The sequence below is a fragment of the Lissotriton vulgaris genome, chromosome 4_1 (assembly GCF_964263255.1).
Source record: "Lissotriton vulgaris chromosome 4_1, aLisVul1.2, whole genome shotgun sequence".
NCBI lineage: Eukaryota > Metazoa > Chordata > Amphibia > Caudata > Salamandridae > Lissotriton > Lissotriton vulgaris.
In genome coordinates, this window is record NC_141691.1 from 914,095,970 (window position 1) to 914,111,546 (window position 15,577).

A 15,577-nucleotide genomic window follows, 5' to 3' on the forward strand; every position below is an offset into this window, starting at 1 on the left:
TTGATTGCAGACTTGTATAATCTGTTAATTTTCTGTACGTGAAGTTTGTCTTGTTTGCTTTTTGCCAGGTACGTTGCAGCTTTCTAATTTGTTGTTTTATGTCTTTTATTGCTATGTTTCTCCAAGACTCTTTTTTCTTTGGTTATGTTGTGTGGTTTTGAGTGGTATCCGGATGTCAAAAGCTTCATGTAGCCACTCATAGATTTTGAACAGAATTTATGCTTTCCAGATTTGTACTGGATGTTAGTTGTGTTTCCAAGTGTTCCAAATTGAGTTTGTTCCACGGCCAATAGGAGGATGGATGTACGGTAGTTTTAGGTGAGTCGCTTAGCGTTGTTTTATGTTGGAAGTCAAGCAAGTGGTGGTCTGACCATGTGACTGGAGTTATAGTTTGAAAGGTAACTAGTTCAGTATTAGCAAAAATGACATCTAGGATATGTCCAGCAATGTCTGTTGGATTGTGGACAATCTGATGCAGGTTCAATGCGTCTAGGCCGGTGATTATAGTTTTTGGATGGGTCATATTGGGTTTATCAAACCAGATGTTAAGGTCACCCAGAACGCATAGGTTGGAGTGTATTGTTATCCGGTTTGCAACTGTGTCTAGAAGTGCATCTGGGAAAGTTGCCTTGCTGGTGGAGGCCTGCAAAGAAGCAGGAAGTTACAGGAGGAAGACAGTGTAAGATTTCCTCTTGTTAGAAGAGCCTCACAATTCTTTATGGAGATGTCAATTTTAGTGATATGTATTGTTTGTCTGAATACAACAGCTAGACCACTTCCTTTTTGGCTATACGATTATTTGATAGCCTAGAGGAATGGCTTCATGCAGGACTGGAGCCGTATCTTCTCCCAACCATGATTCGGTTATGAATAGTATGTCTGGTTTTGCATCAGTGAGAAGGTCGTAGGTGTGATGCTTGTTTTTAGAGAGGGATCAAGCATTTATTAGTAGACAGTTTAGTGAGTGGCCTTTGGTGATAGTGTGTTTTTGTTTGGTAGAAGAGCGATCAGTATTGTGTGGGTTTGTAGCAGGCATGTTTTAGTGCTAGTATTAGCTGTATTAGGATAGCAATTGTGTAGCTGTTCTGTATCCTGTTCCTCATCCAGCATGCTAAGAAGACATTTTGATGGGTCTTCATGTGTATGTGTTGGAGATGGTGTTTGAAAGTGAGTTGGAGTGCTGTGTTGCTTTTGTGGTGTAGCATTGTTGTGAAGTAGACCTGGGGAAGCAAAGTTGTGACGTGTGGCAGGTTGCTTATATTATTTGTGTGTGTTTAAGGCGGAAGGTGTATGAGTCAGGGGAGGTGGTGCAGCATGTGGGTCATGTAGTAATGTTCTAAATTGTCCAATGGATGAGAGGTGATTAAAAGAGAGGTGCTGTATTGCTGTATCTGTGTTAGGTGTGGTGGAAGAGTGAAAGCTTGGCATTGGAGTTTGTTCCTTTGTGTGGTTTGAAAGGTGGGTATATGTTTGTATTTTGTGATGGTAAGTATTATGAGGTGTTGCGCTTTGAAGATCTTGTTGTGCTGGTGTGTGTGATATGTTTTGCTTTTAGTAGTGAAAAAGGGTGCTGATGTATGTTTCATGCAATGGATTTGGTTGTGTAGTATTGTTTGTGAGAGGAGGATGTGACGTAGAGGGGCTGGTGATGTGTTTACGATTAGAGTGTATGTTTTGTGTTGGAGGGAATGAAGTAGAGGTGAGAGTATTTATCTTAGACTGGTTTGTTGCAAGAGTTACCACGTGTGGTGGTGTGCAGTGTGTGTGTGTGTGTGTGTGTTGTGCGTTAGTTTTATTATGGTAGAAGGGAGAGGAGGGTGTTTGTTTGACAACTGATGGAAGGATGATTATACGTTTGTTAGTGATAAAAGGTGGTCTGTTGGGTGTAATTACAGCAGGGAGAGTGTGTCTGAATGGGATGTAGTTATGTATGGTGGTGTGTTGTGTTAGTGATGAGTGTATTGGTTAGTGGTATAGGACAGAGTTGTGTACTGTTTGTAGGTGATGGTGGATATGTATGGTAGTTGGGATAGTAGGGTGTGTAGATGTGGTTTGGTTGGGTTTGTAGTGCAGGCTGGTACTTTAATCTGTGCATAGTGTTGTGCGTGGTGTACATTTGGTGTGAGTGTGTTGCTCTGTTTGTGAATGTGGATGGTGTGGGCTGGGTATTGCTAAATGAGAAAAAAGGGCAGCATTTCTGGCCCTAGTCCCGACCAGGCTCAAACGGGAAACTGTGAAGGAAGTACAAGGCTGTTGAAATAGTGACAGTGAAAGTAAAATAAAATAAATGAACTGCTTACATATTATTGTGTGTGGCAAAGTGAAGGAAATGCAAGGAAATTAGTGCAGGAGAGTGAAAAGAGTGCAGAGGAGAAAAGTGATGAAGTTTGAAAACTCAGATTGAGATTTTTGGTAAGATGAGGGGAGGAAAAACGTGTATGTCTAGCAGAGAGGATGTATTGGAAAGTGGTGAAAGGGGCACAAAAGGAGTGGTTGTCACCCCTTCCATAGGCTTAACCTCTTCACTGCGGGGCTAATTTCCCCGCGTTGCGGGGGGAGGGGGGCCACGCACGGCGCCGCTGTGCTCATGAGCCCAGGCTCGTCATGCAGCACGGTGCTCGTGTGCTCATGACGAGCCTGGGCTCGTCATGAACCCGCCCGCGCAATGGAACGCTCAGCACAGCGGGGGAATTAGGCCAGCGTGTGAGCGTTCCACGGCTCATGGCGAGCCCAGGCTCGTCATGAGCACACGAGCACCGTGCTCATGGCGAGCCCAGGCTCGTCATGAGCACACGAGCACTGTGCTGCATGACGAGCCTCGGCTCGTCATCAGCACTGAAGGGGTTAAGTAATGCTTCATTTAGTCTCAAATTGTCGAATAACTAGTTCCATTCTAATTTTTCATAAAAATGTTACTGTTACTTATCTGACACGGCAAACGAGCATTGACAAAGCCAATAGATCTGGATTCTTTTAGTAGTTTGTTGCATAATATGACTGGATGCAGTAACAGAAATATCACACAGATGCTCTCAAATACTAGTCAAGTAGTACGCTATGTTAAACACAGAATTTTAGTGTACATTTAATAAGCCACGCCCTTAATTTTATATGTTACACTTCTTGGAAAGTATTAATAGTGGTGCTTCTTTGGTCACACCAATTTTCGAAAACCCACCTTCACGCCAGCACATTTTTCCTCTCACTTAAAGCCGTACAAAACAGGAAAGACTAATGAAAATGTATTTTCCCTACCCGGAGCCCTTTGAAAAATTGGCCAAGTTGTAACCACTGTTAAGCAGGGAACTAGAGCTGCTTCTGTTTTTAGGTCGAAGCCTAGCGTAAGACTGCGCACTTGGGCAATCTCGCTGGCAAGATTAAGTGATCTTGAGTAGCTTTCACTAGCGGGCTTTAGGCCCCTCCCCTCTTTCTCATTGGCCTGCGTCACCGTTTAGGCTAAACGGTGGCCAGCCATTGGGAAAGAGGTCATGGTGACGTACTCTTTTTCTCTTTTTTTCTCCGTCCCACTTGGACGGACTGCCTTGACTTACTTCCGTCGCAAAAGAATTGTTATCTTTATGGGGCCATGTGTTTCAACACATGGCCCCATAATGATGCGCTCCGGCGCGATCCCCTTTTTTTGTTTTTTTTTTTGTTTTTGGTATACGCATGTTGGGTAGGTAGCCTAGACCCCACGGAGCACGAGCCCTCCCCCGCCCATCAAACACAGCCCGAGTCCTCCTCAAAGACTCCATTGGGTGCAGGGGTCTGTCTTTGCATGCATGTGTGTGTGTGTGTGTGTATATATATATCGGTCAATTACCAGATTCCCAAACTGTGAAGTGGACCGCAAGGAAGCTTCTTTGAGAAAACACTGGCTACGAACACATTCTGAGGCTGCAACCAGTTGTGATGTCACGAGCAAGTTGTGAATAAACCCAAACTCGTTTCGGGATCACCATCTCCCTTCTTCGGTGGCGTTAAGTGAAAACAAGCGATCTCGCTAAGTTTATATAGTTCGGTAAAACGCCTGCCCCTGTGCGGGGGCGTGGCCGTAACTACGGCCTTTTGGGTGTTGTAGTCATTCAGTAATTCCCCAGTGGGTGAGCGAGTTCTGTTGCCAGTAAGCACTGTTCATGCCCCAGTGGGTTGTGGGGGCCTCCAGCTCCTCTGGCACGCAGCTTTGTAGTTGCAAACTGTGTTTGTGTGGGCGTGCACTGGAATAGCGCTCACACAGCTTTCCTCCATGCGCAGGGTTCCAGGTGGAGCTGCAGACCGCAAGTGGATGCGGGGGTCCTCTTCGCGACCGGGATGGCCGCTAACATCAGTCAATTACCAGATAACCAAACAGTGAAGTGGACCGCAAGGAAGCTTCTTTGAGAAAACTCTGGGTTTATTCACAACTTGCTCGTGACATCACAACTGGTTGCAGCCTCAGAATGTGTTCGTAGCGAAACGCATATCGGGATCACCATCCAGATCTGCTGTGTATTTATGGCTGTGACAGAGGAGCACCATTTCCAACAAGCTGTGAAGGCGGGGAAAGGCTGTGGAGGGAAACGGATGCTCTCTGCGAAGCATCGCTGACCTGTAATGAAATACTGCTGCTTTTCGAGAACTCCATCCTACTCAAGGAATTAATGAAGCAATTGTGAAATTGTGTACGAACACTGAACCTACTTAAGGGAACTAATATTTTACCGTTTTAAGGACCACAGTTACCATCATGCCTCTGGCATTATCAGTGAGCCACGCCCATTGTGGGCGTTTTGTCAATAAAGGAAAGTATTGTCCAACAAAACGGTGAGCCTTCAGTTTGTACACACAGCAGCCCATGATTACGAGGCGCAGTTGGCCTCAAAGCGTCGGGCATGGAGGAAACTAAAGGAGATGTGAAAGGCAAGCAGCTACGAGGCGCGCAAACCAGATGGTGAGGTCCGCTTTGGGAGCCCTCTGAAAGCTCAAGGGCATTTGATATTGTGTATATATGTATATGTATATATAAAGAGGGTTGTCGACAATCTGTATATGTGTGTGTGTGTGTGTGTATGTATGTATATATATATATATATATATATATATATATATATATATATATATATATATAATTACCTACTGGCAGTCGCCAGTAGGTAGTTATAGTTAGAATTTTGAGATTTAACATTGAAAAAAATCCTATTTGGAATAACTTTGGCGCCGGTTGACTAATCTGCATGAAAATTTCCTCAAAATGGCCTCTTCGAACTCCGGTCCTTCCCTGAAAGTTTGGAGGGGATGCGTCAAGCGGGGGCCGAGATAAAAGGGGGGGTCCCAAAACGCGTTTTCCCCATGTTAATTTCCATAGGGCGGTCGACCACACTTTTAGCCCGAACGGCTGAATGGATTTGCACCAATCTTGGCAAAATTGTAGGGACTGGTAGCCCGATGTGCCTTTGCTATGTCTCAAGATATGTGCTCCAGTGGATTTTGAGTAATTTAGGTTAAAAAAACTATATATATCTATGGCAGCGCCCCGGTACGCGCTCCGGGCGCGCTACGCGACTTGCGCACGGAAAGCTGATTGGCTCTCGGCCGCCATCTTGTGTCTCGGTATGATCGAGACACAAGAGGTGGCCAAAACAAAGGGGAAAAGACCATTAGGTGGCAGAGTAGACCCCCCTGATCCCCCTAGGTTTCATGTGGGGGCTATAAAAGGGCCCCGCGGGGCAAAAAAAAAAATATATTTTTTTTTTCGATTTGCGCCCGGGGAGCGCACCAAGGAGAAAAGAAAATGGCAGAGGTAAAAAATGTAAGTCATTTTATATAAATGGGAGGTAGTTCTGAAAAGAACTGTTTTTTTTATTCTCTTTGTTTTATATTTTTTGGGGGGGGTTTAAACATTTTTTTTTTTTTGTTTTTCTGAACATTTTTTGTTTTTTTGTATTTTTTAAGGGGAGAAACAAAAAATGGGCATTTCAAAAGGGCTCAACAGGAGAAAAAAAAAGTGCAACAAATTAATATTTCCTTTGGCACTTGTGGTTATCCCAAGCACGATTAATAAGTGTGATGCATTGCTCACCATAGCAAATTGTTTGACCACAAAATTTACAAACCATTTTAAAATTTGAAAAGTTGGTTTGTATGATGGAGCATGTCTCCCTAACTTCCGGTCCTGATGGGGTGGAAACAGTAGTTTGGGAGGTGCTGGCAGAAGATTGGACAGGGTTTTTGGCCAGTTCCCTGACCTCTGCCCTAGAATAGTTATTGGGATGCTTTCTAAGCATAGGCCTAATCATTGTGTGGTTGCCTAAGGAGTATTTCTTGTTGGGATTCCCCCTTGACAGCTCCTGATGACAGATTAAGCAGGTTGCTTTAGGTGCATTTACTTTTTTTTGTCACTCGGGATAGAAAAAAATTGCCATATGATGTGCTCTTTTGGCTTGTAGGTTATGTTGTCCTCTCGGACGAATGTACTCTCCTCTTCGTCCTCATCCTCTTCCTGTTCTTGATCACCACCACTGTGAAGTTGTGGAGGTCCTTGTGGTGGTGGTGGTGGTGGTGGTCCAGAAGATCCAGCAGCTGCAGCGAATGTAGCCATTTTCGACAGATATAAGTACAGGTCTTACTCTCTCAAAGCAAAAAGGTAGAATAAGGAAAAAAGGTGGGGGCTTTCATCATTTGGAAAAAAAAAATATCCTGAACCAATGAAAAGTGTTATTTTCAATTCAAATGACCCGACGCGCTTACGCTACTCGCCCCGGGGCGCGCCCCGGGTAGTGTAACGTAAGCGCGTCGGAAGATTACATTGCGCGATCGTATTCGCTCGAGTGCTTCTGGGTGCGCTTACGCCGTGCGTATCATGCGGACGCGGCTTCACGATACGTCACGATCATGTTTTCGTTTGAGAAAATGGCGCTTACGGGACGCTCCCCGGGGCGCGCCCCGGGGCGCTTCATAATAGTACGCTTTCCGTTGCGTTCCCCGGGGCGCGCACCGGGAGCGCTCCGATGCAAAAAAAAAATGTACAAAAAAAAAATTTGCAAAATTGAAGGGACTGGTAGCCCGATGTGCCTTTGCTATGTCTCAAGATATATGCTCAAGTGGTTTTTAAGAAAATTAACTTAAAAAATATATATATTGGGCCACATTGGGCTATATATATATATATGTTAGAGCCCAAATGTAGCCCAATGTACTTATAAAGTGAGACTTATAGTTAGGAATTAGCATTTAAAAAATCTATTAAATTCACTGTAAAAACCATAGGTTTCACACCAGTTATAGTTAGGAATTAGCATATTAAAAACCTATGAAATTCACTGAAAAAAACCATAGGTTTCACACCAGTTATAGTTACCTGGAAATTTTACTGACATAAAACCATTGAAATTCCCACGTTATAGTTAGTTGGACTCACTATAACTTAAGCGTGCGATGCACTGCTGATGACGTCACATATTACATCACAGCAGTGTTGACCAGCGGACCCTCCTGCCAGCAGTCCACCGCTTCATGGTTGCCTGTCACCGCCGCGTTTCCCGAGCACGGCAGCTGAGCGGAAAGCGGGCGAGGGGACTCCATCCCCCAGAAGCCCCAGCTCCATGCACGACCGGGAAGGACGGCGCCAGGAGGCGCATAAGTGCAGCGTGAGACCGGCAGAGCGGGGGAGTCAGTGCGAAACCTACCTTGAGGGGCCACAGCAGTGTTGACCAGCGGACCCTCCTGCCAGCAGTCCACCGCTTCATGGTGGCCTGTCACCGCCGCGCTCCACAGCGTTTCCCGAGCACGGCAGCTGAGCGGAGAGCGGGCGAGGGGACTCCATCCCCCAGAAGCCCTAGCGCCACGCACGCACGACCGGGAAGGACGGCGCCAGGAGGCGTGAAGTGCAGCGTGAGATCCGCATCACAGGATGCTGAGCGAAGCCCGGGCAAAGGGCGGGCAGTCTGTGGCAGTCAGGGGCTGTCAAAGGCTGGGCTGGGCCACCCCCCTGTGATCTGCTATCCGGATTGGACCTGTGATTGCTCTACCCGTAGCGTGAGTATACGCCCTACCCCTGCCTCCTGGATCCGTGACTACCCGTTCAGGAAAGAACTTAAGGGGAGTAAGTGGAGGGTGCTCAATTGGTGCAATAGGCACTATGGACAAATTCATAACCCGGGTTGCTGCCGTCATTGAGAAGGAGATAGTCATGACGGAGCGGCGGCTTTTGATGGACTTAAATCCGTCGAAGAGATCATCCCTGGGCTCCATAGCTCGAGCCGAATCCTCCATGAGCTCCCCGGCCCAACTGTCAACCCCACCTTGCATACATGAGGAACCTCGACTTGTTTCACTAAGGGCTAGTATAGACAGGCTGCAAAACTTGGCTGCTCTGTCTATTCCCCACCCCGAGGTTGCAGATTCCGAGGTTATGCTCCCAACACAAACAAGTGCAGCTGCTCTTTTAGCATCAACAACAGACCTTGGGCCCCCAGACAATCCAATACCGGACCCTAAGACTCTGACCTCAGGGGAAACTAAAAGGAAAAGGACTGCCAGCCCGTCCAAAACTAACTTCATGAAGCGTTACAGGACTCTGCGGAAAAGGGGTCCAAAGCGCTCAACCTCCAAGCACCATTCCAATGCCCCTTTCGTTTTAAGGGGGCCAACTCCAATGCTGATAATGCTAGTGCTACTCCCTTCATAGCCCCCCAGCCTGTGCCTCCCTGTGCCCCGGTTACTCTTGTCCAGATGGAGGGGCTGCTGAAATCTCTTTTGGCCCCGATTGTTGATAAAGTGGCAGGGATGGGAAAAAGGCTTGACAGGCTCGAACAATCGACCCTCAACAGCTTTTTTTTCGCTGAAAACATTGATTAAACTACACTTTAAGACAGGGGAGGAGGTGAAGGGAGGGACCCCCTCTAACGATTCCAACCAGGTGCCCCAGCTTGCCCCTCTCGACTTGACATCCACGCCCAATGTAATATCTTCGGACCCGCCCACTATTGCACTAGTGGAGCCAGGGAGGGCTTCTTCCTCTGCGGGTAGCACTGGTCAAGCAGCGAAAGCTGCTCCAAGTACTTCCAAGCACTCAAAACCATTGGGTGGGGCAGAGCCCCCGGGGATTAAAAATCAAGTATCAACTAAGGGAACAAGCAAAAACATCCCAAACGTCCAGTCTGTGACTACCTCACATACTAGCAATGTCCCAATGCGACCGCAAATTCCAACCCCTAAGTCTAATCATAAGGCCACTCGGTCCAAATCTGCGCCAAAACCTCCCCCAGTTAATTTGCCGCCAGATTGCCACCCCTATGTTGCCGTCCTGATTAAGGTACCCACACTAAAGACCGACACCAACGAAACCCCCCAGGCACTAATTAACAAAACTGTGTACTGGCTCAATTCCAACAAACCCTTAGCAAGGGGCCTAGATGGCCATATCATAGGAGCAAGAAGGGTGAACTGGGTGGGCTATGGGCACAAGAAAGTGGAAGGCAAATGTGTGGTGGTAAACTTTAGAGACAGTAGAGTAGCACAATCCATCTGCGACTCCAATCCTAATCTTGACGGCCAGGGAATCAGCATAGTGGATCTAACATTCTTCTACCCAAGAACAACCCGACTTAAGAATGGTCGAGATTTAGCTTTTGGGTGGAATACCAACATAAACTACTTTGACTTCCCTACCAAACCTCTGTTCTATCCTCAGGCAGCCTGGCAATCAACCGGGCGGAATCCTTTGGGATATTGAACCGAACCAAATTCTGAGAAGTTGGTGGCAGATGACACTGCTGCGGGAGACCTCGATCTGAGCAGTCTGGTGGCTGTCTCTGACAGTCCCTTTAAGTGCAGTAAAACCCCCACATCCACGCATGAGAGCAGCCAGGGCCAAGCTGAGCAAGATGGGCTTAGTACTCTAGTGATACAGGAACCTGTGGCGGGTGAGAATGACCCTATTCCCGGCGCCCTCCAGCTGTGACGGATCCAGTTCTTAGGATTTTCAGCTGGAACATCGCGGGAATTGATAGGAAGATGGAGTTGCCAGAATGGAGTGCCCTCGTGGAGGGCTACTCCATCTGTATATTCCAAGAGACATGAGCCAGGGAGCCCCGTCACAAGGTGGGATATTCATCACATTTTATCCCTGCAGTCAAGCCCCTGACAGGGAGGGGGCGCCCCTCAGGGGGTCTCCTCATCTGGGTTGCAGTTTCTCTGGACTGCAGGGTGGAGGAACACTCTACAAACTCCCCTGATATACTCGACATCATGCTTAAGGATTCCCGGGGTCGTATCCAGCTAGACATTTACAACGTCTATGCCAGAAGCACCAGGGGGGGGGAGTACAATCGGCCACCATAGCACTTCTGGAGGACCTTCTAAGAAAACGGCCTAGGCACTCGAACACCATGGTGACAGGTGACTTTAATTGTACGTTCGAGCCCCTTGGTCTTGACGACGTGCTGGGCGTGGAGAAGGAGGATGCGAAAAGAGGGATCCCGGCCCTGGCCCTGACCCCCATAAAGAAATGGACCCAAGTGCACTCCAGATCAATGCACTAAATTTGGAATTTGACCTAAGGGCGGTAAACGGGAGGTCAAAATCGGATGCGCAGGGCGCACACACATACAATAGGCCCAATCATACATCGAGAATAGATTATATTCTTCTCGATGTATGCCTGTGGAGTACCCTGCGCGACATGAGGATCATAGAAAGTATTGACAGTGACCACAATCTGCTGTCACTTGATCTAACCGCAGGGTGGCTTGGGGACATGGACAGGCTCAAACGTTCACTGCCGGCACCAAATACTCAGACATTCACGGTATCCAACTGTGAGAGACGGTTAAAATGGTCCAAAATCGCCCTGTCCACCGAGAAACTCTCTACTATAGGGGCCCTGTTGGTCGAGGCCCGGAGCAAGCTGAGTCTATTGCGTAGTGCACCGGAGGAGGCCACGCAGGTTTTTTTGTGCCCTAACTGGCGCACTGGGCAAACTCTTTGTTTTACCCAGTGGTGCCCGGACCAGGTCCAACAGGAAAGACTCCGGGAACAAACAGGGCTGGTATACAACAAAATGCAGGCACAAGAAAAGGGCCCTGATAGAGGCAGTTAAAGCTAAGTCCCCAACCGCTGTTAGATTAGCCAGGAAAGAATATTCCCTGACCATAAAGGCGGCTAAAAACGAATGGGAGGAAAAGTTTTGGGATGATCTTCTGATCGCAAGCAGGGGCAAGGACGCAAGGAGCTTCTGGAATATGATCAAGAACAAGAATAGGCCAGATGGGTTGCTTATAACTTGTAACATCCCCGCCCAGCTCCGGTATTCTCATTTTGAGGCTCTTTATTCTCAACCTTTAGGGGCTCTTAGCGATTCCTTTTCCCAGGTGAATGACCTAATGGTCAGCAATACGGATGACTTCACTGAGAGCGAGGTAGAAGCAGTAATCAAGTCCGTAGTCCCACTAAAAGCTGCGGGGCCCGATGGGCTACCCGGTGATTTGCTCCGTGCCAATCCCAAGGTATGGGGCAAATTGGTTGCCACTTTACTAAATGCAATTATGAGGGGTGCATCAGTACCTGATTCCTGGAAGGGGGCGGAGGTTGTCCCGATTTACAAGAAGGGATGTCGGGACAGCCCCGCCAACTACAGGCCAATCAGCCTGATTGACTCTTCTCAAAAGGTGGCAGGGAAGGCTATCCTGGGGAGGATCCTACAATGGGCTGAGGAACACAAGATATTGTCAGACTTCCAGGCGGGCTTTCGTACAGGCACGGGCACGATAGAACAAGCTTTTAGGCTGACCCTCCTGTACTGGAAGGTGGTGGTGCTGGGCAAGGGCAGTCTTTACTTGGCCTTTATAGACCTGAAGACTGCCATTGACCTAGTACCAAGGGAGGAGCTTTGGAGGGTCCTGCAGGGGCTGGGATTACCCGCCTACATCCTGTCGCTTCTTGTCAAACTCCACTCAGATAACTATGCACAGGTGCAGTGGGGTAAGGATGGAGAGAAAACCAACAGAATCCCAGTGCAAAGGGGTGTCCGCCAGGGCTGTGTGCTGGCCCCCACACTATTCTCATTATATGTCAATGGTGAGGTTGAACATCTGCTTAAGGAGCCAGCAGACGCCCCGTCCCTGGCGGGCACACGGATACCAACTTTGCTCTTTGCCGATGACACCTTGCTCATCGCCAAAACACCGCAGGGTCTCCAAAAGCTCGTCACTCGCTTCCAGGAGTTCTGCTCCCTCAGGGGCCTCATAATTAATGTGGACAAGACCCAATTCCTATCTGAATCCCCCAAAAAACCCTGGTCCTCCACCGGTCCTAAATTCTGTAGCACTCGAAAGGGTCCTCGAGTTTGATTACTTGGGGATTCGCCTTAGCAACACTATGAGCTGGACCCCACACATCAATAAGATGTTACTAAATCACAAAAGGGTGGCGGGCGCTATACTCAGGGAACACCGTTCTTCCCCCAAACATTGCATCTCCCCAGCAATAGACATTTACAAAGCCAGAGGGGTTCCAGCGGCTTTGTATGGGGCGGAGTTGTGGGGCTCTAATAATTTAGAAGCACTGGGGAAAGCAGAAAACAAATTTTTGAAAGACCTCTTGCTACTCCCAACCAGCACACCTACTATCCCAGTGCTCCTCGACACGGGCTGCAATTCAATCATGGACCAGGCACGATTGCGGCCACTGCTCCTCTGGGGCCGTTTATGGAGGGTACCGGAACTAGCCTCCTATGCAGCTGGTCTGTCCGAAGTACTTGCAATGGACGGATGGCATCGCATAAAATGGTTGAGACATCAAGAGCCTCCTGGTGGAGTTGGGTTTGGAAAATTGTTGGGTTACCCGTTCCGCCCCACCAAAAGTCACCCTGAAGAAGATATACTGGGACTGGGTAACCAACAAACTCATTTGCTACTCCCGCCACTGCAACTCAACCACTGCATTTTTACAAACTAAAGACGTTGTAGCATTTGAGCCCTACCTGGACTTAATCTCCATCTCCATGGATAGGGCCCTCTATTTTAAATTCCGAGTGGGCACTTTACCCCTGGCCGACCTGGTGTCCAGGTGGAGATCAACAACGGCCCAGCCCTCTGCTTTTTGTGCGGCGTGTCCCACAAGGGTCGAGTCAGTGGCACACTTTCTGTTCGAATCCCCCGAGTACCGTGCCCCAAGGAAGCGATGGCTGGCACCTCTATGCAGGCTCCTTGGCACCAGACAACATTTGGTGGCCCTCCGCATTTTACTATCTGACACTTCCCCTTCCACAGTTTGTGCTGTCTCCAAATTCCTAAAATGGGCTTGGATAATTAGAACAAAAAGGCTTTCCATTTCAATTTAATACTATTTTTAATTATTTATTGTATTTTTTTTATCTGACTAGTTTATGTAATTATAACTGTAAGTCCTTTTTCTTAATGCTTGAAATTGCATGTTTGTAATGTATTGCTTTTAAGATATTTGCGTATCGGAATAAAGCCTTTTCACTTTATATATATATATATATATATATATATATATATATATATATATATATATATATATATATATATATATATACATACTGCTTTACGAACTCCGTATCAATTGGCTAGGAGCCAATATCCCCCTGTACATCAGCCTGTCACTTGCAGTGCTCTAACCAGTCTTTACTCCTCACAGAACTGGTCCTTCAAGAAGCTTCCCAGAAATAGATGTGACCGGACCGATGGGTCAGCAGGATTAGTAGCTTGTCGATGTATGTCTGACGTGACCTCTTCATTTTCAAACATTATTAGAAGTCTTTAGGGTGAAGTCTCATGAGTCTGAGATGATCACAGAAACTCATACTTTTAGAAAGTTCTTTGTGATATCTTTAATGTCTCTGTGCTCCTCAACCTTTTCTATGTTGTCTTTTTTTCAGTTTGGGGCTGAATTCCGAAGATTCCCCTTGAACCGTTACCAACCGGGAAGGTATGAGGACTTCTACAAGCTTATTCTTCATGTCCATCAGATCTCTAACACAGAAGTAATGCTGGGGTATGCTGATGTCCATGGAGACCTTCTTCCCATCAACAACGATGATAATTTTGTCAAGGCTGTTACAAGCGCCATACCTCTCCTTCGAGTATTTATACAAAAACAAGGTAAGGTTTCAGGCTAGAGGGGCAGAGTAGGATACTAGTAGTTGTATCTGGTTTTCAATATTGCTTCATTAACAGTGTTTGCAGAGCTGCATTACACGAAACAGTACAGCATTACATGAAACATAAACTTGAGCTAATTATCTTCTTCGAACGATTATCTAAAGTAAGTTAAGACCGCGCCCCACAGGTGACTGAAAACCTCCCTGTTGGGCCAGAACCATGTAATTTTTAGGTGTTGGGTGCAAATTTGTGAAAGGGGTACAAGGGAAACCCTACTCACAGGGAACCAGGGTATATATTATATTAACAGAAACAATGGTTCCTGTGGATTAATATAATTAATAATAAATAAAAGTAAGCACAGTGGCAATGAAATAAGTGGTTAGATGGATGTCCCAAGGATAATTACACTATATATAAATAAATAACTGTTGCAATTACCAAACTTTGAATGGTATAACTGACCTTCAAATGTAAATGCGAAAAAGCAGTGCAAAAGTGTCCAGAGTAAAAATGGAACCTAATAAAATAGTGACAGGTTGTGAAATAGACAATTGTTTTCCAATAATAGAAAAGTCGACCATCAAGAACAATGAACACCGCTTCCTTATTTAATCATAGAGGCTGGATGATTGGTTCGCTTTCAATTATGTCGACAACGTTTCGACCCCCATTTACAGTAAGGGGATCTCTTCAGGACCTAATAATAATATAGGGACATCTAGCAAGACATTAGAAAAAGTGATTGAATCCGTGTGGAGGCCAAAACCACTATAAGGCTATGTGGACTGGTCAAGGAAAATGACTGTACCTGCGAAGAAACAACCTCTGTCAGAGTGACATCTGTGCACCACAAGGAGGTGAAAGTGTAAGAAGGTTACTTGCAGGGAACCCAGCCGGGCACTTCATACGATGGCGGGCAAGGAGGGAGAAAGAGGAAAAGGAAACTTGGGTATGGACAAATATACTGATATGAGAGGAAAACCGTATAGGTGGAAGAGACAACTTACCCGTGTGAGGGGAAGGATCTTACAGCGGTAGCAATTTAATGAATGGCCAGGCCGATCGTGAAGGAATGTCAGATGGCCTGCGTAAATGGAGACACGTCAATCCATGTAGGTTACGAGGGGCTCTAAGAGGGGGGGGAAAGGATTGTTAAGGGTATCTATTTGATAGAAGGAATTGACATTATTGAGAACCCTTACCGGATTGTGCGTCATTAATACCAAGTGCGATGATGCTCCCACTTCGACCAGCGGCGTGACCATAACATCCAACTATACTTTAGATCCATGCCAAAACATTGGTCCACATATCTAAAATAGTGGGAGAATTAAATTATGGATCAGCAGCCAAAACAAGATGTCGGTAGAGGTGTCCCAACTATTAGTTGAGCTGTATTCTTACTGTCTAGAGAATCAGACAATCTGGATATGAAGAAACAAAAACACATGCAGCCGCTACGCGTGTGGAAG

General features: G+C 46.7%; 1 protein-coding gene across 1 annotated transcript in view; it reads left to right on the forward strand.

The window, feature by feature from the left end:
- Nucleotides 1–15,577, forward strand: part of PARD6G (par-6 family cell polarity regulator gamma) — a 265,823-nt gene that overhangs the window by 83,529 nt on the left and 166,717 nt on the right. Inside the window, exon 2 of the mRNA XM_086965187.1 lies at nucleotides 13,880–14,102. Coding sequence (XP_086821313.1) covers nucleotides 13,880–14,102 — 223 coding nt within the window. The remainder of the gene's footprint in view (nucleotides 1–13,879; nucleotides 14,103–15,577) is intronic.